The sequence below is a fragment of the Rhodamnia argentea genome, chromosome 8, assembly GCF_020921035.1.
Source record: "Rhodamnia argentea isolate NSW1041297 chromosome 8, ASM2092103v1, whole genome shotgun sequence".
Classification (NCBI taxonomy): domain Eukaryota; kingdom Viridiplantae; phylum Streptophyta; class Magnoliopsida; order Myrtales; family Myrtaceae; genus Rhodamnia; species Rhodamnia argentea.
In genome coordinates, this window is record NC_063157.1 from 3,364,238 (window position 1) to 3,387,241 (window position 23,004).

The window sequence follows — 23,004 nt, forward strand, 5'->3', positions numbered from 1 at the left end:
AGAACGGAGTGGAAGCGCTCCGCTCTTTAGGCATGGAGTGTTGCATTTTGATGGGAGAATATAGCTTATGCTTAAAATTCATATCCTGCAACTGGAGAAACCCTCCTCCTTTTTGACATTACACTTCACATTCACAAAGCCATTCCAAAGAAAAAATTTAACATTTTGACCAAGTCAGCCGCCGCTCGACCGACGGTGTTTGAAAAGCTATTCTAGCTCAAGTCCTCTTGTAAAATATCTCCCACCTCCACTTTGTATAATGCATCATCTTCTGCAATCTGAAGCCAATTTTGTTGAAGAAGATCAATGATGTCAGCATCCCTGAAACCATTCGAGATGTTCAGATGAAGCTGATATGCTTTGTCAATTGTTGTAAGAGATATAGAGACTGTTTGAAAGTAATTCACCTGGCTTCGTAGCAACAGACAGTTCTCGGAATCTTTCTGCGGAATCTCGGGCCCTCGTCGTATCCTTCGCAAATGATCTCCCCGCTCTCATCTCGGTAACATACTATACCTTCACATTGATCCTCAAAAACCTGCAATAGAAACCAGAATCTATGTATGAAAAGAAGATGAGATTGAGTCGCCGAAAGTTGTTCTCTACCGCGAATTGATCATGTTCTACGATGAGTATTCGCCAAGAAGGCAAGTCTCACTCGGAAAACGAAAACGGGTCCTGTAGAGATCACTGTGTGTACCTGGTTCTTCAAGGACAATCGGGTTCGGACTGCAGTAGCTCTAGTATTGACCGGAAGCTGGTTGCGTGCAAGCATCGTAACCGAGCCGACCGGCTTCATAATCCGGCTCGAGTACCATAGAATCATCTGAGGGGATATGGGGCATGTCACAGCCATTGATCTTATGAAGCTGTGCAAATAAGGAGATGAACAGCTGACCTTAAATGAGTGAGGAGGAGGAGACTTGAGCACAAGGAATTTTTCTATATTGCTGGGTGGTGTGTGTGTCCTGCTTTGTGAATGGTGAGGCATCGATATTTAAAATAGTTCATGTCTAGTCATAACGCATCATAGTTTGTATTATACTTGAGAGGTGGGTCCACAAAGCTTATCGTGTAATATGTTCATTGATGACTTTGATTTGATGGACCTATTTTGATATTTCACCTTCTAATTGTCCACCTCACGTCCGGATCACACCTAATCACGTTTCTAAAATTTCCTTTGGCCCAAACAGAACAATTTCCCATTGAATAATAAAATTTGTATAACGACTTATAAGTTTCGAACAACGACAATAAAATTGTGCAGTCTCCTCCCTACCGACTAGGTTTGTTAACGCAATTCTTATCAATAATGTCACGCCTTACAACCTTCAACGTTATCTATTGGGGTATGGTTCATATTCTCCATCGACGGAAAGATCAGAGTAGATCCGATTTAAAGGTGAATCAAGGTAAACTTTGGACTATTTTTCTCTCAAGCAGGGGTTCGAACCCTGTACTTCTCAATTTGCAAGTTTTGCGTGCAATTAATTAGTTTTTTCACTTGTAACCGTCGCGTGATGTAGAGATATGCTCTACAACTAAAATAAATAAGGAAAACTGACACAAATGATTCTTGAACTTTGACCCAATATGCAATGTGATTCATAAATTTCTAATTTGACCAATATAGTCCATGAACTTTAACATAATACGCAATGTAGTCCTCAAACTTTTGGAATATGTTCAACTAAGTCCCTGGACGATAAAAAAAAAACGTTCAAAGTCGGCCCTGAACTTGAATTAATGGAATAACTATTTTGAATATCATCCTATAATTCATGGATCGAATTGAACACGTTTCAAAAGTTTAGGAACCATATTGATCAAGTTCGGGAACCACATTGGGCTAAATTTTAGAGATACATTGATTAAATTAAAAGCTCAAGAACCACATTGCATATTGAAACAAATTTCAAAGATCATTTGTGTCATTATCCTAATAAATAAATTAGTGAAATAAAAACATTTTTTTTTTACCATCCCTTTGGGCCTGGACGGGCCGATCCAAGATGGGCCTTTGATAGGATTTACTGGGCCTGGTGATGCTCTCATCTCAGTCTCATCTTCTCCGACCCCAGCTTGACTTGCTTCACAAGAAGGGTTCTTCGCTAAAGGCACCCAAAGACCAAAAAACCACTGAACCAGGGAGCACGAAGCCTCTCAAAGCACTCCAAACAACGACGCTCGAGGACCCCTCAAATCTCCAGGTAAGCTCTCGATCGGCGAATCCGTAGATTCCATCACTGTCTTGTTCAAACGGCGTCGTGATCTGCTGTTCGATCCTCGGATCGGAGGGTACTGTTTGGAATCGCGAGCCGTCGTGATCGATTCCCGATTCTGAGATTCGTTTCGCTGTCGCAGGTTGTGAGTTGAGCTCGTCGCCCGAGATGTTTCTCACGAGGTGAGCTGCATTTGATTCTGTGGAATTAGCCGGGTGCCTGGGGCTTTGGGGTACCTTGGAAGTTTAGCTGAGTGGTTTTTGTCGTTTGGTTTGTGCAGGACTGAGTATGATAGAGGAGTGAACACCTTCTCTCCAGAAGGTAGATTGTTTCAAGTTGAATATGCTATTGAAGCCATCAAGGTAAAACGGGCTTCTTTCGCCTGCTGTTTTTATTTTTTATTTTTGTGGGTCAATGTCGTAGAAATGAACTAGTGACGTGCTGTTATGGAACTGTTTATTGAGCCGGTTGATGGTGAGTGGAACTGTGTGGATGTGTTTGAATTACTGCAGTTGGGTTCGACTGCGATCGGATTGAAGACAAAGGAAGGTGTTGTGCTTGCTGTTGAGAAGCGTATTACTTCGCCCTTACTGGTCTGTTTTCTTTTAGTTCTTCCTTTTATTTCAAGTGCCACCTGCATTAGGGATGTTGGGCTTTTTTGGGTTTTAGAGTGCCTTTGCTAGTCTTTCTAGTCATATTTTGGATTGTCGACCGACTTTTTCGGGTATTGTAAATATATACGACTCGATTGTTTAGCCACTTCATGTGATGGGAAATGGAATGTGTGTTTACTTCTCTGTTGATGATATGAGGGAATAGATGACTGCTTAGAATGACATTCAAGTCCCTCGTACTGATTTTCCCAACAGTGCGTGTGTTACTGGACATGATATTTGCACACGAAATTGTAAAGACCTTGCTTGATGTTACACGGTTCTTTACTGGAGTATAATTATATCAGTTTTTCCCAAGTCAGTGCACTAAATTCATGAACAACATCTCTCTATTTTGAATGCTAAATAATGTTTTCACAATGTGGTAGTTGTGGACAATTTACATTGAGTTCTTACCATCACGATTCTTCACTCACTGGCAGGAGCCGAGCAGTGTTGAGAAAATTATGGAAATCGATGACCATATTGGATGTGCCATGAGTGGCTTGATTGCCGATGCCCGCACTCTAGTAGAACATGCTCGGGTGGAAACTCAGGTACAGGCTGTCTTAATTCTTTGTCCTCCTTTTTATCCTTAGCTGATTGTTCCTCATTTTATTATTACGCTGGATATGGTCTGCAGAATCATAGGTTCTCATATGGTGAGCCCATGACAGTTGAATCCACAACCCAAGCCCTTTGCGATCTTGCTTTGCGATTTGGCGAGGGTGATGAAGAATCAATGGTAATACTGTTTAGTCAACGGTCGTGCATTCTTTTTTTCATTTTCTGCAGAACATATATGAGAAAAGCCATCATTGAGTTTTGCATATGAAGATCAGTTTTGATATGGTTGGTGCTTGCTTTGCCCTTTAAATTCCCTTTTTGTCTCATTGTTCTTAGAAATGAGTTGCAGATGTTCAACATTGCTGTAGAGCTTTACTAGGTTGTTTAATGCTTGTTGCTTAATATGCTTCTTTTTTCCTTTTGCTGGGGATGATCCTGGGGTTTCTCCTTTACCCTGCTATGTCAAAAGACCAGAGTTTAAGGACTATGTCTTTTTCCTAGGATGGAAAACTTTGCTATTTGCAGTTGGAGATTCTGTAATTTGGGCAGAAGCCAGGTGTCAGGGCATAGGATGCATAGCGGCTTTGTTTTTTTGAGATTATCGAGTCTCTTGGGGACCATGTTTCTCTAGCAGGGTCGGTATCCGAGGGTACGCTAGACATGTACACCTGTAGTTTCTAGTTTTCAATTCTGCCATGTGATGCTAAACTATGGGTTCAACTTTGAGGGCAAAAGATGCTTCAACTGAGCACCACCTTGTTTTTTTTTTTAAGTGAGCATATGTGCATCATGTATTTTAAATGCTTTCTTACGGGGTGATTATCCTGTCGTGCAGTCTCGTCCTTTCGGAGTCTCTCTTCTCATTGCTGGACATGATGAAAATGGACCCAGCTTGTAAGTAGACTTGCAATTTTATGTGTTTAAACACAGTCCAAATGCTTGCAAGATACGAGATTTCCTTTTCTTCTCATGCCTTGAGTATCTTTTATTGCTGGATGTGGAGGAGCTAAGGCATAGAGTTTGAAATTCTTTCTTGTGATTTCGTAGGAGGATTTTTCAGTTGTCATATGACTTAATGATCAAGCAAACAACCACTCGCACTTTCTTGCTTTTTGTTACAACAATGAGCTTCTACTTTTATGGTTGCTTTCCAATAGAGCCCTCATTACAATGCAACGTAATACCATATCTACTAAGAAAGTTTTTAAGTGTCCTTTCTACTAGTTACTCATAAAAAGGGAAATTCTGTCTACTAATGCTATCATTAAACCTAAAAATGTCTTGACTCATATTTTTTTATGGCAACGTAGTAAGTTTGCTGTTTTTAATGGGAAGACTCTTTTTGACTTCAAGATTGAAAGATCTGCGCTTATCATTTCTAGCAAAGAGTATGGTGTGTGTTCTTACACAAGTACCATGTTTAGATAGCATTTTTTTTTTTAATTCAGATCTTGTCTGAAGGTAGGCTCTGTGATGAAATAATCTTTGTTAATTACTTTAATCATGAGCCTATGGAAGCTATATTTTCTATTCTTGAAGTTTTAGCATTTCTTCTCTACTTGTGAACTACATGAATAAGTTTTTAGCTACGTTGGACTTTGAGTCATGGTTCAGTAATTATTACAACAAGCTAGATTTTCTTCTTTCAATCAACTTTTGCAGAAGTACCTTAAATTATTACTGAACTTGAAATGGGTGCATGTTCTACTGGTAGCGTTTGCCGAATACTACAGATAATCCCTTTTAACTTAAACTGCACATGTAATTGTAAACAACTACAACAAATGGAGCCTTATATCATTACTTGAGGTTGGTTATATGAAATTTTTGCGCCAATGCGCTCCTTGTGTCAAGTCATTTCTAAACTATAAGTGCTTCATGTTTTTCATTATTGTCTCTAAACGCTCTAACTCTCAATTGTAAAGGAGAAAATAACAGTGGAATGACTGTTTGGATTGAAACTATGACTACCATTTGTTATACCCTTGAGATGGATTTAAGACTCTGAATGTCTTTTCGCTTGGTGGCCTATGCTTATCAATGTGCCATCCATGAGAGCCTTGGGTTATTTACTCAGAAAAGGACCTTTTGCTTGACAGATACTATACAGATCCGTCCGGCACATTTTGGCAGTGCAATGCAAAAGCCATTGGGTCAGGTTCAGAAGGAGCAGATAGCTCATTGCAGGAGCAATATAATAAGGTATGTGCTTGCATCTGTTGGATGTTAGCAAAGTTGAAGTTTCCGTACTAGGCATCAGACTCTTACCTGGGTGAATACATCAATTAGCCTTTGCATTTGCTGCAACTTTTGGGAAGTGCTGGTGAATCAATTAAGATTGGTTGCAGGACTTAACTCTTCAGGAGGCTGAGAAAATTGCTCTTTCCATCCTCAAGCAGGTCATGGAGGAGAGGGTAATGCGTCAACCGAATTGCCTGTGTACTTTTTCAGTGTTGGTTAACTGTCCTCTTGCTTGTTTGCTTTTCGTAAGTGGTTTTTGGTATGAATATCAGGTGACGCCCAACAATGTGGACATTGCAAAGGTGGCTCCTACATACCATCTCTACACACCTGCTGAGGTGGAGGCGGTCATTAGTCAACTATGAGGAGATTCTCCATGGAACTTAGCATTTGAAGTAATGTTCTTGGCGTGTGCCCACCCATGCATGCTTTTGAAGAATTGTTGCCTGTAATTGTACTTTGCAAAGCCAGAGATGGAAAACTGTCATCCTATTTTGGCCGGGTTATAATTCCAGGACTAATGATGTGGATTATACAATTTCTGCCCCTAATTTGAATGGAGTACAGTGTAGAGACAATTATTTTGCCTTTTGTATCTATCCACTGGAGGCAGTTTGTGGATGGCCCATGAACGTCGAGAGTGACGGATCTTACTCAAATCTTTTTGCTTAAGGAAAGCTTTCTCGATTGGATTATCTCAGGTCTCGCTCTAATAGAAAGATGCTCTTGTTGCTCTGCGACAGACTTCTGTGCTAGAGTGCACCCATTGTTATGCAACGTGCATATGCATCGGGGTTGGTATCGCATGAATTTCTCTAGTCCTTAAATTTGACGAAGTTTTGCGGTCCATCTTGGGTTGCTTCTCATTACAGCACTGGGAAAGATTTGCAGTTGCAGAGGATGATTGACCAAGAAATGGAAGTGCACCACATGTGGGCAGATCCTTTAGTCTTCTAAGCAAAGTGGTTCTCGACGTCTCGTTCTTAGCCAAAACCTATCACACCGGGCAAAAAGCACGAGAAACGGGCCCTTGAACTTCTCAGGACATCTGAACTTGAAACAGACGCTCATACATTTGGGGCGCAAAGGGGGGCGTCTATGTTTAACTCGAAACAGATTGCATTTTATTCATAGATCGCCGCTCTTGCAATAGTCATCTTCCTTCTGGGCTCCCAAAAAAGAAAAATATCCGACTATCTTCCCTCACGGATTCTTGAAAAATAGATCCTTAACCCCTCGGTTGATCTTAAAGTTCCGAAGTTTTCGTGTGTTACAAAAATGTAATGAGTCGATCCGTTTAAGACTTGAGAATCCGGTCCTCACAGAACCGTGTAACCGGCGAACCGCTCCGTTGCCTCTTAGTCACAAATCTTTCAAACAATGGAACATTGGCTGACATGAAAGTGGAACCATTTTCGTATTGATTCTCTTTTTACCGTTTTCATAAGCAGTGTACAGCATATCAGAAAATCGACACGCTAGAAACAAATTTCAATGTCACTAAGTGGGGGGAAAAATGGAGAGGAGGAGGAGGAGGATGGAGTTTTCTTTTCTCTATCGGGCACTTTACGGCTCTACATCATTACCATTACCGGATTATAAAGCGGCATCAAATGTCACACTAGTTTGAGGCAACCAATCACTCCCTTGGATGAACGACCCCACCGTGAACTTCCCAGCTTCGGCCGCCGAGAGCGCCGGCTTATACCCGGCCCATGTGACCCGTTGGGCTGTGCTCGACCCCGGCCCACTGTTTTGGTACTCCCCGTAGAAGATCGTCCTCGGGGGGTCCACGTTGGTGACCCACTCTGTCCAGCCCTTGGGGTTCAAGGAGTCAATAGTCGACTGCATAATCACAGTGGTCGAGTAGTCTTTCCAGGGCCTGCCGAGATACGTCGGAGCCGTCACGTTGCCGTTGGCGGTGATGCTGCATTTCTGGAGCGAGATGCCGGTGTTTTGGTTGGGGTCCTTCTTGCCCTGAGCCGTGATGGTGTTGAACTGGCTGTCCATCGGCTGCCTGGGCTGGATGTTGCAGTTCTGGAAGACGACCGCGGAGTTCCCGAATATGAAGTCAATCGTGCCCGTGACGTCGCAGTTGCGGAAGAACTGACGGTTCGAGTGCGCGTAGAGCGTGTCCTGGAACGCGTCGAAGGCGCAGCGGTATATCACCGACAGGTCGGACCCGGACCGGAACGCCACCGCTTGGTGCTTCGCCGCGCCGGCGGTGTTGATGAACCCCATGTCTCTCGCTATGAAGCCTTTACCCGCAACAGCTGGTATAAAAGATCACATCACTCGAATCAAAATTTGACGGTTACCCACAAAAACATAGATAAAAACAATGAATCAGCACCTAAGTGTGCATTAGGTTTTCTGACATATTTCAACAGGAATTATTGATGATTTGAACAGAATTGGCTCCGTGTTCGGATGCGGCAATTGCGGGCAAAAAGAAACGACAGCCCACAAAACAGCGGGGCAGGTTTTCATCCCCTCTTCGGCAACTTTCTTTCACACCAAAGCAGTAAAATAAAACATGACATGTTCAGGGCCCAAAGACCCATATTAATAGTGTAGTTTTCAAGTAAAGTTACAGCGATTTAAGAAGAAAGATGATGGTTAGGGCTGCTATCATAAGACATTGTCTTTTCATACAAGCTCGTAAAAATCAAATCTTGACCAGCCATAAATCAAGGACTAGTGGGGTGGGACCATGTGGGACAGGACAAGGGCAGTTTGCAGAAATGTCACGAGATCAAGATCGTCCATGTGGGGACAGACAAACAAATCATATGGTTCGTTCATCTGGTAAGCCATGGGCCCCGCCAACCAGAGCCCCCCACACCGTCCCTTTGGTGGAGCACGAGGATGGGTCGGGTCGGGTCGGGTTCACGTTGCACATGGATTTAGCAGAGAATATTGAAAGAAACGGAATCCTATCACACGTTGCCACTTTGCCAGCAAATCACACCCCGACATTTGCCACGACATTCAGAATTAGTGTTTTAGATTTGTTCTTGTTCCACTTTTAAACCTTTGATTGGAATTGAGACGTCACTTTCCATAGGTGAATTGCTTCTCCTACAAGGTTTAGGGTATGAACCAGTCTTAAGATTGTTGGGCTAATCAGCTGAAATTACTGCCAAAAGCTCCAAGTCCTAATCTTGTTGGGTATTTTTATAGTGGCTCGAATCGATTAAGGAAAGAAGAAGACGAAAGCGAAATGCCAAATCAATGGACCAGACTCAAGCAGGTGATTCACTTCACATGGCAGGGTAAACGAGACAATTTATTAAATGACTCACCGAAGGTCGCCGTGTTGAACGTCGGAGTCCCGTCGATGAAGTTCCGGCTGCCGGATACGATCGTCTTGGCCTTCCCGTCGCCGTACATCATCACGTTCCACTTGCTCTTGTCCAACACCACGTTCTCCTTGTAGGTCCCCGCCTTCACGTAGATCACGAACCTCGACGCGTTCTTCTGGGGGACGGCGTCCACCGCCGCCTGGATCGTCTTGTAGTCCCCGCTCCCGTCCTGCGCCACCGTCAGGTGCGCGGGCGCCGCCGCCGCCTCGTCCTGCAGCAGCCTCCTCTCCGCCGCCCCGAGCCAGCTCGGGAACTCCGACGACGATCCGAGCAGCTTCCGGTGGATCGGGATCTTCAAATCTGCCAATAGGCTGATAATCCTGGTCACGATGGCCAGGCTATTACTAACGAACTCGGTCGAGTTCTCCATGGTAGCCCTCACGTCGTTGATTAGCGTCGAGTTGATCTCCTCCAGGGAGTCCAGGCAAGTCTCCTGGTCCGTAATCGCCGCGCTCAGCCACGTCTTCATGTCGTTGATCTTCGACGAGGACAGAATCGTTCCGGCGCCGACCTGCAGCGAAGAAATCGAGTCGTTGAGGCGGTCGATTGCATCCTCGAACACGCCCGCACACACGGCGAGCGCCGCCTTGCCCTGGGCGTCCCCGGCGTTGGCCTTGCTCGCCAGCCGGGCCGCGTAGCTCGGGAGCTTCTGGAGCTCCCTCATCGCGATGGCGAGGGAGAGCTTGAAGAGCTGCTCGGGATCGGTGGCGTTGGCGGTCTCGGCGGCGGATATGCTGGAGAAGCAGGAGTCGGGGTACTGGGTGACGCTGCATACGGCCTTGAGGGAGGCGGACGGGGTCAGCTCGGAGGGGGGAGCGGCGGAGGAGTCGTCGGAGCCGGATCTGTTGCGCCGGTGGACGATGGTGCCGACGACGGCGGCGGCGATCACGGCGAGAAGGAGGACGGCGGAGGCGACGAGGATGAGGAGGCGGCGGCGAGTCCGCTTGCGGAAGGCCTGCTCCTCCGCCTCATCCACCTTGCCGTAGCCCTTGAAGGACTTCATCGTATCCATTCTTCACCCTTCTTATCTCCTTCTTTCTCCCCTCCGAAAACTCTGATCGGATCTGAGACTGAAACCCAAACCGATTCGAGTTCCTCCGTAGTATGTCCAGTGAGAGCGAGCGTGCGAAATGCGGAGTGTTAGACAGAGAGAAGAGAGAGATGCTGTGGCTTTTGGAAGACACTTGCTGCGAGTGCATCCTTTTTATAATAAGAGATAAACAGAGGAGAGAGAATCTCCTTTTCTCTCTCTACGACACAGAAGACGATGGACAGCGAAAATATCTGGTCAGAAAAAAAATGAAAAAGGTGAAAAAAGAAAAAGAAAAAAAGGTGAGCAGAGAGATTGGCGAAATGCTTTTCGGTCCGATACTTCATCGTTAAGGTTTTCTCACTCTCGAGTGGACAACTCTGTCGTGTTCGACGGAAGTTGTCGTGCATGGGCCATCGTGGCCAATGGATGGAAAACACGTGGCGCCTCACCTTCCCGACCATCTCAAATAACTTTTACTTAACGGCCTCCGTTATTAGCAGCAGCTCGCGCCTCGCTTGCTTTATCATAATTAGCGATAATCTCTCCTCTCGGTTTCTTCCTCGAGCTTCGACTCCAATTTGCCCTGTTTTCCGTATCGAGTCGAGTTCGAGTTCAACACGCTCGGGGTTTCGGGATCGATGGGCTCGGAACTCGCCACGCTTAGATCGGACGATGGCTCGACGCTCTAATTTGATAATTGGATCCCATCGTGAATTATGTCGAGATATTTCGTGGCTGATCACCGCCGTGCATCGTTAGAAGGACATATAGAATTGTTTTTTCATCTTAACATTTCGCCGCACTGTCTCGTGTCGACTCTACTAAGAGCGCTAGTTCAAGCAATGCACGGGCGTTACTCTTTCCCTCCTCGTGATTATCGAGTCGATTGTAATGCGAGCACTCGAGATGCTATTGAAGGCGCAATCATCGCCTCGCGATTATACGGAGTCCGAAACTCACGTGGTTCCTACCTGCGCGGAAGGTTTTCCAAACGTATAGAGTTGGAATGAGGTATAAGTTAGTACAGAGAGTCGCGAATCCTCCAAGTCTCACGACGTCGTTTTCTGTATGCCAAACCTCCGTGGAGGGTTTCGGTCGGTTTGGAGTTTAATGAATTGGACATTTCCTAAAGATTAACTGAGGCTGAGTCAGCAAAACTGCAGTGGCAGAGAGGCTAAATGGATTCGGTCTTCACTTTGCAGTTGATTAATTGTCCTTTTCTTCTTTCATTAAGTCCTAATTTTGTCCTTTGAGCAAAAATTTGCTGAGCCATGACTTCCTTTTTATTATAAATGAAATCCCTCAAGTCCTTTATAAACCTTTTATAGTGAACCTCGAGTAATATCTGTATTCCAATACGATTTCTGCGAGAGGCAATTCCCATGAAAAACGAGCGGTTATAATTTTTCATGATGGGCAATATCCAAGCTTGAAATCTTGAATACATCCTATCAGGACAAATTCTCGTATTTTAAAACATGAAACCTTCTCCGTAGACTTTAGAAATTAGCCTTGTCGATTCGGTCCATCTTTTCTTATTTTGTTTCCTTATTTCTCGAAGAGACAAGCTTTCTTTTGATCGGAAGGCATCCCCTTATTTACAAGAGGCAAATGTGGCAACAATTAAGAATACATGATGCAACGTAAAAGCAAAAGGAGATAATTAGGGTTTCCCAGTCCAGTTCCGTGCCAAGAAACCGGGAACATGACCGGTAACAGCCGGTTCCAAAATATTTCGAATCAGTAACCCGACCAAAATCGGTCGGTCGATCCGGTCTCGTTCCAGGGTTTGTCCTATCTCGGTGCTGACCATTGCGTAATTAAACGGTGAGATAAAAGCCTGCCATATCAATTTATACCAGCACCTCTTTTTTTTTTTAATGAACCCGTCTCGATTTATCTAGAATTGTTTAATAATTTAATTTTGAGATTATGCCATGTTTTTTGTGGGACGCAACCCAGCTGTTCCGGCTAAGTCCAGTTGGCGTCCCGCGCTGTGTCTTTGGCTTCCAGCCATGGGCGAAGCAGGCGGCTCACGCGGCTCTCGCCCATAAGATCCGCTTGAAAACCACCAAATGTCCCGTCGAAAACAAACATTGTTTTTCCTTTTTGGGACCGATTCACACGATCGGAACTTGTCTTAATCTAGGTTTTGTCCCGCACATGGGCGGGCCCGAACTGAGCAAAACGATCGACGATCTTTTTCTCCCCGATTTTGTCCCGATCCATCGTGCAGCATCGATTGGTCTTCGTGATCTAAATAAGGTCGTTCGCACGTGCGGTCGTCGTTCAAATCGCCGCGAAACCATCGTCCGGCACTTGGTGAAAATGCTCGAGGTGAATAAGCACTGTCTTTGAATGTTTCGAAACGATAGCCTTTATTGCAAGGCCTCGTTTTGGATGATCCTTGTGGCGTCAGCTTTAGTGAGCCGAAAGACAGACCGAATTGAGCACTCTAGGCATGCGACCGCCAATTTGATTTTGCATAACACTGCGTTTTGATCAAATCTTGTGTTTTGGCTATCTCCTCATGATTTTTCCTTGTGTTTTACCTTAGTGCGTGAGATGCAAAGTTATCTTTTATATATATATATATATAACATTAGGGATGAGCAGTTTCAAGATCTATCCGAGTTCTATTTGTATTTTTAAATGAATGATTTCGGTGAATTATCAACTCTACTAACTACCACTTGCTGTTATAATTCACTAATCACATTTAGACGCACGAAAAATATGAGATATTAACAAATTAAAAATCTCGGTCATGGACATTGTCGGAAATAGAAGCTCGGACTAACGGTGCCAGATTAATTGATCGGAATGAGAAGAAAAGAGAGAAAGAAATTAGAAGAGCCGGGCCAGTAAAGTGCACCATGCATGTTCATGTAAAATCCCCACCATATTTAAAATCACCGGTTAGTTCACGGGTCAACTTCGCGCCTTTGCACGCTTTGCCTCGATTGATTAATTTAAGCTCGGCATCATTTTCTTGGACAAATGATCTGATAAAAGAGCGAAAAGTCAAATAGTAGTAGCCACTGATTTATTCATCTGTTTTCTTACCAAATATGGAAGGATGAATATTATCGGTAAGCCTTCCGGTAATGCAATATTTAGCAAATAAAGTGATTTTTTATTTTTTACTTAATTGAATCTCTCGAGTTAAAGCCGATTGCGATTTCTAAACGTAACATAATTGTATGAGAAATGCTTCCCCGACAACATTATTATGAACAATACAATCTCGACCGTAGATTCATATACTATCATCACATATTTTGCATAAAACACTCAATGATTAGTAGATCGTGTGGTCAGAAATAACCGGCGGTAGACAGTTAGGAGCTTTCTAATTTTATTCACTGCTAGTAATCAAGCAGGCTTTTGGCGCGTCACAGCCCTTGATTAAGATTCACGAATATTTCCAAATAGAAGAATATTATATAGCCTTATGGATTATATTGTTTGATCAGAACGATGGGGCGATCCAAAAGCTCGCGACGATCCACGCGCGCTGCCGATGATTGCGCCCAATTTGCCCCTTTAGCCTTAATTCCATTTAGTTTGCACATCCTCTCCATTTTATTTATCTTTTAATATCGCCGTTTGAATGATATACGAAACCCGCGCAGATGCAAAAAGAAAAGAAAAGGATAATTGAATTGGTCAACGCTGAAAATGGAATTATTTAAAGTAGCTTAGCTGGCGTATTTCTGAACATTTTTTTTCCCTACTGAAATTATCTAAAATATAAAATTATTGGGTTAATACTCCGAAAAATTTTAAATTGGTACAGTTGTGATAAATTTATCTCAAATTATTATTTTACTACAAAAAATCCCAAACTGGTATACCTGTGACAAATATGCTCAAAGCAATTTTTTTATCAACAAAAATTTCAACTTGGTACATTTTTGACAATTTTACCCCATACTAATTTTTCTTATCACTAGAAACACCAAACTAGCACATATGCGACAAATTTACTCTCTGTTAATCTTCGTTAAATTGAGTTAATACAACAACAAAATTGATGCACCCGTGACGTGTACATTCGGTAATTGTCACGTGTCATTCAACTCAGCAATTTAACGATAAAAACTAACGAAAACTAATGAAGGATAAATTTGTCACAAGTATACCGATTTTGGGTAAATTTGTCAAAGGTGTTTTTTGGTGGTTAAAAAAATAATTTGGGGTAAATTTATCGTGTGTTCCAATTTAAGGTTTTTAGTGGTATTAACCTAAAATTATTTGAACAGTTCGGCACCGACCTGATCAGGACCCGGGAGGCCCGTTTAGACCACCCAAGCCCAAAGGGCGAGTTCGAAATAGATGGGCTTCTTTTCTGTTGTATAACGTTGACCCATGATCGGACCGGGCCGAGAACTGGCCGACAGGATGGCCCATTAGAGCACTCAGTCTTGAGCCCAGCAAAACCAGAAAGGTCGAAGCGATCTTCTGCTTCTTCGTCTCCTTCTGGTTCCTGGTTGTACCGCGCCGTTCAGTCGCGAGGTCGCTTGAGGTCGCGGTTCAGGCTTCCGTCGCCGAAGCAGCTTCCAGCTCTCAAGGTACATCCTCGTTCCTCGTCCTGCGACCTGCTGTTGTTGTCGGTGTTGTTTCCGACGGTTCGCTTCTCCTTCAGTTCTCCCACCTCGATGTATTTTCCGTCTGCGTAGCTGCGCTTCGCTTCATCCGTTGTCTCCTTTCCTTTCTTGTTTGTATCTTCCTTTTTGGCTTCGGTTGCCTGCTTTGTTTCTAATCTTTAGCTGACATATCGCTACATGTGGTCTGGAGTATGAGATGAGTTGACGCTGTGTGATCTCGTTCTCTTGTAATCGCGGTTTCAATGGGTCTCGAGAGCTTATAGGTTGTCGGCGCGAGCTTACTGTTGGTTTGAGTCGGGTCGTAATAGCTGTGCTATAAAGCCTGCTTGTTTCCGAGGAGTTTCTGGTTTTCAAGTGTTGCTAGTTCGAGAGTGGCGCGTTTTGGTCGTTTCCTGTTCAATTTCAGTGCGCTCGTTCGTTGTTGTGGCGCCTTTGTAGTGCAATGTCATCACACGCATCCTCATTGATTGCTTGATTTTCAGTTTGATACGTTGATTGATCAGAGCAGCAAATATTTTAGTTCTGGGTATTTAAACAGTAGCTTACTCTATGCTCGGCTGTCTATGCCTTGCCGAATTTAGATTACATTTATACCTTATACAAATTTCATGCTCGTGTTGCTCATGTTAATCACTCATGCGAGTATATTCGTGCATAACATATCCTGTAAATTCTCTCTCTCTCTCTCTCTCTCTCTCTCTCTCTCTCGTATTTACTTTCAGCAATCTTATTTTATCTTATTTATTGGCAATTGCCATGCTGTTTACAATAGAGGCTGCTACCATCAAGGGGCGCATGGTTTCTGTTGGTTCAAAAGTTTTACAATCGAGAAGGCACAAAGGTCATAGTTCGGTGGAAGATAGACCCATGGGTGAGGAAAATGGGTCACATAAGTCAGCGAGAAGGAAAAAAGGCATGAACAGGAGAGCAAAAGAACGCGATTTTGGATCTGGCAGAGATGTTTTTGGGAAATCTTCACATGGCTCCGGCAAACATGCGAAGTTCTTGAAAGGACAGGATACTAAGATTTCGAAATCCCCAATTATAAGGTGATTGGTCTTTGGAGTTAATTTGATGTTTGATGATGGTGCATTTGTGTACTTGTGAGTGTTAGGCTGCTTACTGAACCATTCTTGCTCTAGTGATTTGTTAACATGAATTTCTAGGTTCTGTGGTTATGGACGATGATTGCATGACTGACATCCTTGCAGGAAGCAAGTAGATCCTATGACGACAAAATACTTTTCGGATATTGCGAATCTTTTTGAAAGCAATGGCGTTGAATTGGAGGAGAGATCTGTAATATGTGGTAATGCTCTGGAAGAAACCATAGACAAAGAATATGAACTGGCAACTGATTACATCATAAGCCACATTTTGCAAAGTCTCCTTGAGGGCTGTGATGCGGACCATCTTTGTGGCTTTCTTCGAAGTTGTTCGAGGGACTTTCCTCTCATCGCGATGGATAGATCTGGTTCTCATGTTGCTGAAACAGCTCTAAGGTCTATAGCTACGCATCTTCAAGACGAAGAGACCTATTCTGCTATTTTGGAGACCTTAACAATGATATGCAAGGTATAGTTTAGTTTTTTTCCTATCTGTTTGGATGAAAGAGCTAGCACCTGGAACTATATATGCTCTGTAGAAACTCTTTCGACCGGTTTCTTTAAAGTGGCTTGTTTGTCAGTGAATTGTATGACAAGATTGTGCATTCTTCTGACCATGATTGATTAAATGAACTAATATGAATGTGCAGTCTTTCATGGAAATTTATCTCTCATGCCCATCAGGTGATTGTTGAGAACCCTGCTGACTTGATGTATAACTGCTATGGCTCACATGTTCTTCGAAGACTTCTTTGTCTTTGCAAAGGAGTATCATTAGATTCTGCAGAATTTCAGGGAACTAAGTCCTTAACAAATGTAGCAGAGCGCTTGAATCTTAAGACATCTCGCGCTAATGAGCATGCCCATGCCCAGCAGAATCTTGGCCGTGGATTTCCGGGTCTATTCAAAGATCTTATTGCAGGAATTCTTATTTGCACTGCAGACGATAAGACCTTGCTAGTTGATCAGTTCGGCAGTTTAGTCCTCCAGGCATGTCTCTGGCATACCCTCCTAATGTTTCAGTGTTTTTCATTTAAAGCTGGGGTAGTGTTGATAACAGCTCCATGTTGCCTTTGGGATTTGTACTTATAGTTCCCAATCCATTGAAAGAATATGCATGCATGCACGTACATTTGTGGAGAGGGAGGGAACGCAGTTTGGTCCTCTAGGAATGTCTCTGGTATACCCTCCTTAATGTTTCTCTGTTTTTCATTTAAAGCTGGCGTAGTGTTGAGGGGGGGGGAGGGAGGGAGGGAGGGGGAGAGAGAGACCTTGCTAGTTGATCAGTTCGGCAGTTTGGTCCTCCAGGCATGTCTCTGGTATACCCTCCTAATGTTTCGCTGTTTTTCAATTAACGCTGGCGTAGAGTTGATAACGGCTCCGTGTTGCCTTTGGGATCTGCACTAATAGTTCCCAATCCGTTGAGTTGACTTTTTTCTATCAAGGTCATCCTGAATATTGACTGATTTTATCATCGCAGACAGTTTTGAAGCTATTAGCGGGGGATGATGAAGAGCTGGGGCAGATAATACCTATTCTTCTTGGTTGCAACAAAGAAACTATCGCGGAAGGGAACACCATTGAAATGACTGTGGGGCATGAAGTGAAAAATCTTTCGATTGAAACTTCTTACAGCCATTTATTGGAGGTAAAAGCCTAAACTTGTTTTCTTCATTATTGGCATCTTATATCTTCTTCCGAGTCTTTGCTTTGGTGACCATTAATTCATGGTTCAAGTGAGTTTGTCTTTATTGTGTAATTCCCTCATTGTTGACTTTTATATAGGCAAGTACAATGCTGCCTACAAATCTATACCATCAGCAGTGTTCTACACTGCTAGGCAATATATAGTCCCTTATTATGTTCCGCTGCTGCCACTAGTGTGATTTCACTGATCATCAGTGTCCACTTCTTTTTAAAAGCCTAATGGCCTAATGATAGATATGACAACCACATGCTTACTATAATGTCCCACACGCTTTCACATGTACGTTCGACTTTCTAGTAGCCTCTTTAGTGCTATTTACTGAATCGTTCCTTTTTTCCCTGCATAACTTGCAGGTCATTCTGGAAGTGGCTCCCGAATACTTGTACACTGATATGTTCAACAAGATATTTAGGAATTCCTTGTTCGAGATGTCATCTCATCAATGTGGGAGCTTTGTCGTTCAAGCACTAATTTCCAAGGCGAGGCATCAAGAGCAAGTATGCCTCCCTGGATGCTACTGGCATATTATATTTTTTCAATTTCCACCTTGGCTAATATTTTTTTATGCTTTTCTTTACTTAGAAGACATATTATATTGCACGATTTCTTTTGATTGACTGGTTTTTCTTTTCCTGTTTCTTCAGCTCTATTATTCTGCACCTTTACATATTTTCTAGTGTGGCTATGTTTTAGTTACATAAATGTTTACTCTGTCTCGTCCAATTATGCCTCCTTAAATGCCACTAGCTGTTTTACGTTTTTAAAATTTTCAAGCATGGCTAATCATTCCCGTGCATGTCTTTACTTAGAAGACTTTTTTTATTGCATGGTTCTTTTTGATCAACTGGTTTTTCTTTTCCTTCTTCTTCAGCTATATTGCAATGCGCCTTTTACATTCTTTCTAGTGTGAATTTTTTTTCTCCAGATACATAAGTTTTCTGTGTCTTGTCCATCAGGTGGTGTTGATCTGGGAGGAACTTGGAAGGAAGTTTAAGGATCTTCTCGAGATGGGAAGGTCAGGAGTTATTGCTTCGCTAATTGCTGCAAGTCACCGGCTTCATGCCCATGAACATAAGGTTGGTTACCTTCAAGGCAGTTTTTACCTATACCTGCTTAACAAGATGGCCAAGGGAGCCTTGTCCATTAGCCATGGCCAAAGCACATCCTTTTCTATTGTATGCCTATTTGGGTTTAGCTCATTCATAGATCTTGCTTGTTAAGTACCTTGATTTGCAGTCTCACAAGTAAAAACTATTATTTTGTTGTTCATTTCGGTTTTTGATTTCTCATTCTTGTTTGACAGTGTTGTCAGGCTATTGCTACTGCAGTTTGTTCGGCAGATGACCCCCCAGCATGTATTGTTCCTCGGATATTGTTTCTTGATAATTACTTCTGCTGCCAAGATCCATCCAGTTGGAAATGGCCAGCTGGTGTGAAAATGCATGTGATGGGTTCTCTGATTCTGCAGGCAGTTTTCAGATGCCGCAATGTATGGTCTATTTCTTGCATTTTATGGTGCTTTGGCCTGATATCAATCTCCCCAACCAGCTGGGTTTTATATGTATAAACTGTAGATACTTGTATGCCTTAAAGTAAATTTTGCTTGTTGCTTACAATCTGGCATCTTTTAATCCACTTAGTTTTGCATCCATCAAAGCTCATGTTATGCTCCCAAGACAATGAGTATTATTTGACATTCTCCTGCTCCTGATTCAAATAATTATTTTGCAATACTTGTTGTGCAGGAATACATACAGCCTTTTGTTGCTAGCATTACATCGATGGAAGCGGACCATCTGATGGAAGCAGCTAAAGATTCTGCTGGTGCACATGTTATTGAAGCCTTTCTTGATTCAAGCGCTTCTGGAAAACATAAGCGCAAGCTGATTCTGAAGTATGTGGTCTCTCCACTTCCCTGGTCACAACAAATTCTCTTGCATGCGTTTGCAGTATTTCTTGGAATTTGAATCTTCTGTCTTTCTATATTTCTGCTCAATTGAACTCTGATATGGCTTTTGCATAAGGAATTACAATTTGCCTGGGTTCTTTATGAAGGTTACAGGGACATTATGGAGAGCTTTCAATGCACTCAAGTGGTTCTTTTACTCTTGAAAAGTGCGTCACTGCCAGTAATGTCTCACTCAGAGAGGATATAGTAAAAGAGTTGTTAGTTGTGCGGAATGAGCTCTCCAGGACAAAACACGGGCCTCACCTGTTGAGAAAACTTGACATTCATGGGTGAGTTAAAAATATCTTGTTTAAAATATGGAGATTTGAAGGATGCTCTGTCCTTTAGTCGTAGGTTGCACATATCAAGGTGGCAAAACAAAATTTATCTCTGTGCTGATATTTAGTTGTGTCTTGAGAAATTTCGCCCACACCTCTTGATCTTGTATCTAGTTACGATCTTGGTTACCTTTTGGTCATCACACACGGATATGAGAAACTGAACCTTAACGTGTTTGCTTAATGCAACAGATATGCATACGACCCGGATCAATGGAGGTCAAGACAAGCATCAAAACAGATGGCTTATAATGAATTCCGTGCCATATTTGGCTCAAGTAGAACCAAATCTTCTGGAGATGACAGCTTTCCTACAGACACTGACCCTCCCAAACCAGCATTTGCAAACATAAAGCAAATGAGAAAAGAGATTGATTATCGCCTGAGTTCCACCGCACAGTCTTTGGTGAAGTCGGATTTTAAGCAACACGAACAAAGAGCTGAACATCATAGTTACAAAGGAAATGACTTGAAAAAGAGAAAAGGTCCTGGTGAATTCAGCAGTACCCATCTTGCCAGTAAAGCTACTGAGAAGGGAGCGAAGAATAAGAGACCATTTAACTCTTTTGACAACTCGGATAAGAAACGGCGCAGAATGGATGACCCTGCAAAGGTTTCTAAAAAGAAGCCAAAGAAATGATGTCACTTGGCATTCCTTTTGCCAAACACTGTAACATCTGCCTTTTGAGCTGAATATCGTTAAATCTTACATCGTCCATACTTTTTGCATCTTTTTTTTAACCTTCAGTTAAGCTGAGAGTTTTTTAAGCTGAGAGTCTGAGACTCTAGTGCTTACAAATAGTTATTGGTATTTCATTGTGTAGCTGCGCAGAGAGTTGCATTTCTTAGGAGAAAACCATGTATTTACGTTCGTCAAAGAAAGCATTCTGAGAGTTTCCCCAGACAAAAGAAACCGTATTCTTTCACTATGAATTTCGGTACAAGGGCCTAGAGTCAAAATCTACCGTGGCTACAAAATTAATAGTTTTCTACTGAATAAAAAGGAAATACTGGGAAATCTTTGTGATTGACCTTGATCTTTCGGCTGCGTCTTTTAGCCATCTCCTGGAGGAAGCAGGACCTTGTTATGAGATAGTCATGCCGGATAGACGATGGAAGTTCCTTCAAATGGGTGGAAATGCGGGGCTGATGAAGAGAAAGACTACTTGTTCTGTATTGGGTTGGATGTGCTCGGAGGTATGTGCCGAAAGCTGGAGGTGACTTTCTTGTAAGGACTCTTCCCGTCTGTGCGCATCTCCTGCGAAGCTGACTCCTTGCCGGATTGTGAAGAGCTTTGCTGCGTCAAAACTCGACCCTCGACACGAAGCTCATTCGGGAAAGAAGAAAGAACCAGTAGCAGTAAGGTAAGTGCAGCCACTTCTATGGATTTGAGTCTCATGGTTCCAAGAAATGCTCTCAATAACCAAGAACCTATGTGTTTGCTTCTTGTTCAAGAAGGATGTTTTCTTTTCAATGGGAAAACGACCCCTTGATGATGAGCTCGTCTGTTTAATCTCTTGGATTAAAATACCCATCATCTGCCATTGCTTCAAATTAGGTCATTGCGGAGATTTTACAAGATCCGGTCCCAGTGGGATCATGTGATTATGTTTGACTGTTAATATTGCTGTTGCATCAGCTCTGACCTTCAAGATTCGGCCCGGGGGGTTTGATTTAAACCTCATCAGAAGTCACGTGGTTGTTTTGTTAATCCTGATGGGGCTGAGTGCAACTGGGTCGATGCTGCATTGTTAATTCGGCTTCACAGTGCTCACTGCTCAGTGCACATTGGATCCTTAAGGCTCATGTGGGAAAGAAACTGAAGTCGGCCAGTTCCCTGTTCAGAACTCATCAGGCGTGTCTGAAATTCAACAAACCCACCAAGGATTTCAGCAGGAATTGGTTCATTTTCATTGGATTCTGATGACGTGTGCGAGTCTTTAGCAATGGTCCTAGTCAGACGCACAACAAGCTCGCTGTCTCGGTCAATGCGATAAGACTATTTCCAATCAGGACTTATAGTGTCATTAGTCATGCCAAGTAACAATGTGGTCGGCTCATTCCGGAAGAACCGGCCAGTCACGGTGACCCTATTGCTCAGGCGAGTACCCTTCATTGGCCTGCAATCCAACGGCCAAGGTTTTATCGACTAATTAATCTCTCATCGCCTTTTGTCATCCGACGGCGGAATTTCCCCCATCATCGAAGCCTCTAAGAAACTGAATACCAACCTAGCTCTCGGCTCTATTGATATGCAATAATAATTTAGGAAATTGCATTAGAAGTCTCAAAACTTGTCACAAAAGTGTAATTAAGGTCTAAAACTTTCACAAAAGTCTAATTAAGTTCTAAAACTTCCACAAAAGTGCAACAGAGTTTTAAAATTTTCAAAATATACAATCAAGTTCTAAAATTAGTCACGAAAGTACAATTAACGAAAGGACTTGATTTTATCAATTTGACGAATTTTAAGACTTGATTATACTTTTTGAAAGTTTTAAGATTCAATTGCACTTTCTTATAAGTATTAGGACTTAATTGCACTTTTTAAAAGTTTTACGACTTAATCGCACTTTCATGACAAATATTAGAACTTTTGACGCATTTATACTGTAATATTTTGTAAATTACTCTTTTTATGATGATAGCAGTAACGTTAATGAGTGACCTGAGATGTTGATAGTAACCATCACTTGGTGGCCTAAAATGCAACTTCATGTTTGCCTCCGGCCAATAATCTCGATCATATGTCTTTTGGAAGTGAAAATCGCATTATCATATGAGGAAAAAATTACAACATTACACTTAGAAATCTCTAGCTTCAAAATCTTGCACTAGAGTCGCCAACAAAAAGGAAAGATATTTTCTCGATTGTAAAATATGTGATTTTTGAATTTGGATTTCGTTGAAATATTATAGTCAAGGCACATGATAACTGGTAAATAGAAAGTTGGGAGATGTTTGAATAGTCCTTCAAGGTGCCGGTGGGCACAGGCGGCAATGTGGTGGTTTTTTTTTTTTTTTTAAGAAAAAGGAAAAGATAGAGAAAAATCAAAATGAGAAATGATGAAATACCCTTTAAGTTAGGCTCTTTTTTGAAACTCTATGGCCACTTGAAACCCTTACTTGAAACATACTACGCCACTTTAGACTCTTATTTGAAACAAGGTTCACTTGTAGCTCTTATTTGAGAAAATGAGAGAACTTGGG

At 42.5% G+C, this 23,004-nt stretch overlaps 4 protein-coding genes across 7 annotated transcripts; 2 read left to right on the top strand and 2 right to left on the bottom strand.

The window, feature by feature from the left end:
• Window positions 1–50: 50 nt before the first annotated feature.
• LOC115744686 lies at window positions 51–966 on the bottom strand. Its single transcript, XM_030680009.2, has 3 exons — window positions 701–966; window positions 408–538; window positions 51–321 (listed from the first exon to the last, which is right to left on the bottom strand). The coding sequence occupies exons 1-3, from the start codon at window positions 854–856 to the stop codon at window positions 213–215; spliced, it is 396 nt and encodes a 131-aa protein (XP_030535869.1). The 5' UTR covers window positions 857–966; the 3' UTR covers window positions 51–212.
• Window positions 967–2,075: 1,109 nt separating this feature from the next.
• On the top strand, window positions 2,076–6,271 carry LOC115744786 (proteasome subunit alpha type-5). The gene is made up of 10 exons (XM_030680128.2): window positions 2,076–2,213; window positions 2,368–2,407; window positions 2,506–2,587; window positions 2,738–2,818; window positions 3,322–3,435; window positions 3,522–3,623; window positions 4,281–4,339; window positions 5,545–5,647; window positions 5,794–5,859; window positions 5,959–6,271. Exons 2-10 carry the CDS (start codon window positions 2,394–2,396, stop codon window positions 6,049–6,051), a joined length of 714 nt encoding a protein of 237 aa, XP_030535988.1. The 5' UTR covers window positions 2,076–2,213; window positions 2,368–2,393; the 3' UTR covers window positions 6,052–6,271.
• An 808-nt stretch (window positions 6,272–7,079) lies between these two features.
• LOC115744769 (pectinesterase 3) lies at window positions 7,080–10,264 on the bottom strand. Its single transcript, XM_048283461.1, has 2 exons — window positions 8,992–10,264; window positions 7,080–7,959 (listed from the first exon to the last, which is right to left on the bottom strand). The coding sequence occupies exons 1-2, from the start codon at window positions 10,061–10,063 to the stop codon at window positions 7,283–7,285; spliced, it is 1,749 nt and encodes a 582-aa protein (XP_048139418.1). The 5' UTR covers window positions 10,064–10,264; the 3' UTR covers window positions 7,080–7,282.
• Window positions 10,265–14,510: 4,246 nt separating this feature from the next.
• LOC115744763 (pumilio homolog 23) lies at window positions 14,511–20,702 on the top strand. 4 transcript variants are annotated; one of them, XM_030680098.2, is made up of 11 exons: window positions 14,511–14,658; window positions 15,467–15,743; window positions 15,906–16,269; window positions 16,485–16,790; window positions 17,281–17,448; window positions 17,862–18,005; window positions 18,465–18,584; window positions 18,812–18,997; window positions 19,254–19,402; window positions 19,564–19,746; window positions 19,987–20,702. In XM_030680098.2, the coding sequence occupies exons 2-11, from the start codon at window positions 15,490–15,492 to the stop codon at window positions 20,432–20,434; spliced, it is 2,322 nt and encodes a 773-aa protein (XP_030535958.1). In that variant the 5' UTR covers window positions 14,511–14,658; window positions 15,467–15,489; the 3' UTR covers window positions 20,435–20,702. The 4 variants fall into 4 exon arrangements, with proteins under 4 accessions (XP_030535958.1, XP_048139943.1, XP_048139942.1 ...); XM_048283985.1 differs by having other exon boundaries at window positions 14,540–14,658; window positions 15,512–15,743; XM_048283984.1 differs by lacking the exon at window positions 14,511–14,658 and adding an exon at window positions 14,728–14,747.
• Window positions 20,703–23,004: the final 2,302 nt, after the last annotated feature.

Coding starts and splice junctions, on each gene's coding strand:
- LOC115744686 (XM_030680009.2), bottom strand. CDS start 856: ATGGCTGTGACATGCCCCATATCCCCTCAGATGATTCTATGGTACTCG. Junction 539..700: donor GATTGTCCTTGAAGAACCAG/GTACACACAGTG, acceptor TTTCTATTGCAG/GTTTTTGAGGATCAATGTGA. Junction 322..407: donor GTCTGTTGCTACGAAGCCAG/GTGAATTACTTT, acceptor GAATGGTTTCAG/GGATGCTGACATCATTGATC.
- LOC115744786 (XM_030680128.2), top strand. Junction 3,436..3,521: donor ATGCTCGGGTGGAAACTCAG/GTACAGGCTGTC, acceptor TATGGTCTGCAG/AATCATAGGTTCTCATATGG. Junction 5,648..5,793: donor TGCAGGAGCAATATAATAAG/GTATGTGCTTGC, acceptor GATTGGTTGCAG/GACTTAACTCTTCAGGAGGC.
- LOC115744769 (XM_048283461.1), bottom strand. CDS start 10,063: ATGGATACGATGAAGTCCTTCAAGGGCTACGGCAAGGTGGATGAGGCG. Junction 7,960..8,991: donor GTTCAACACGGCGACCTTCG/GTGAGTCATTTA, acceptor CTTTTATACCAG/CTGTTGCGGGTAAAGGCTTC.
- LOC115744763 (XM_030680098.2), top strand. CDS start 15,490: ATGGTTTCTGTTGGTTCAAAAGTTTTACAATCGAGAAGGCACAAAGGT. Junction 15,744..15,905: donor TCGAAATCCCCAATTATAAG/GTGATTGGTCTT, acceptor ACATCCTTGCAG/GAAGCAAGTAGATCCTATGA. Junction 17,449..17,861: donor CTTACAGCCATTTATTGGAG/GTAAAAGCCTAA, acceptor CATAACTTGCAG/GTCATTCTGGAAGTGGCTCC.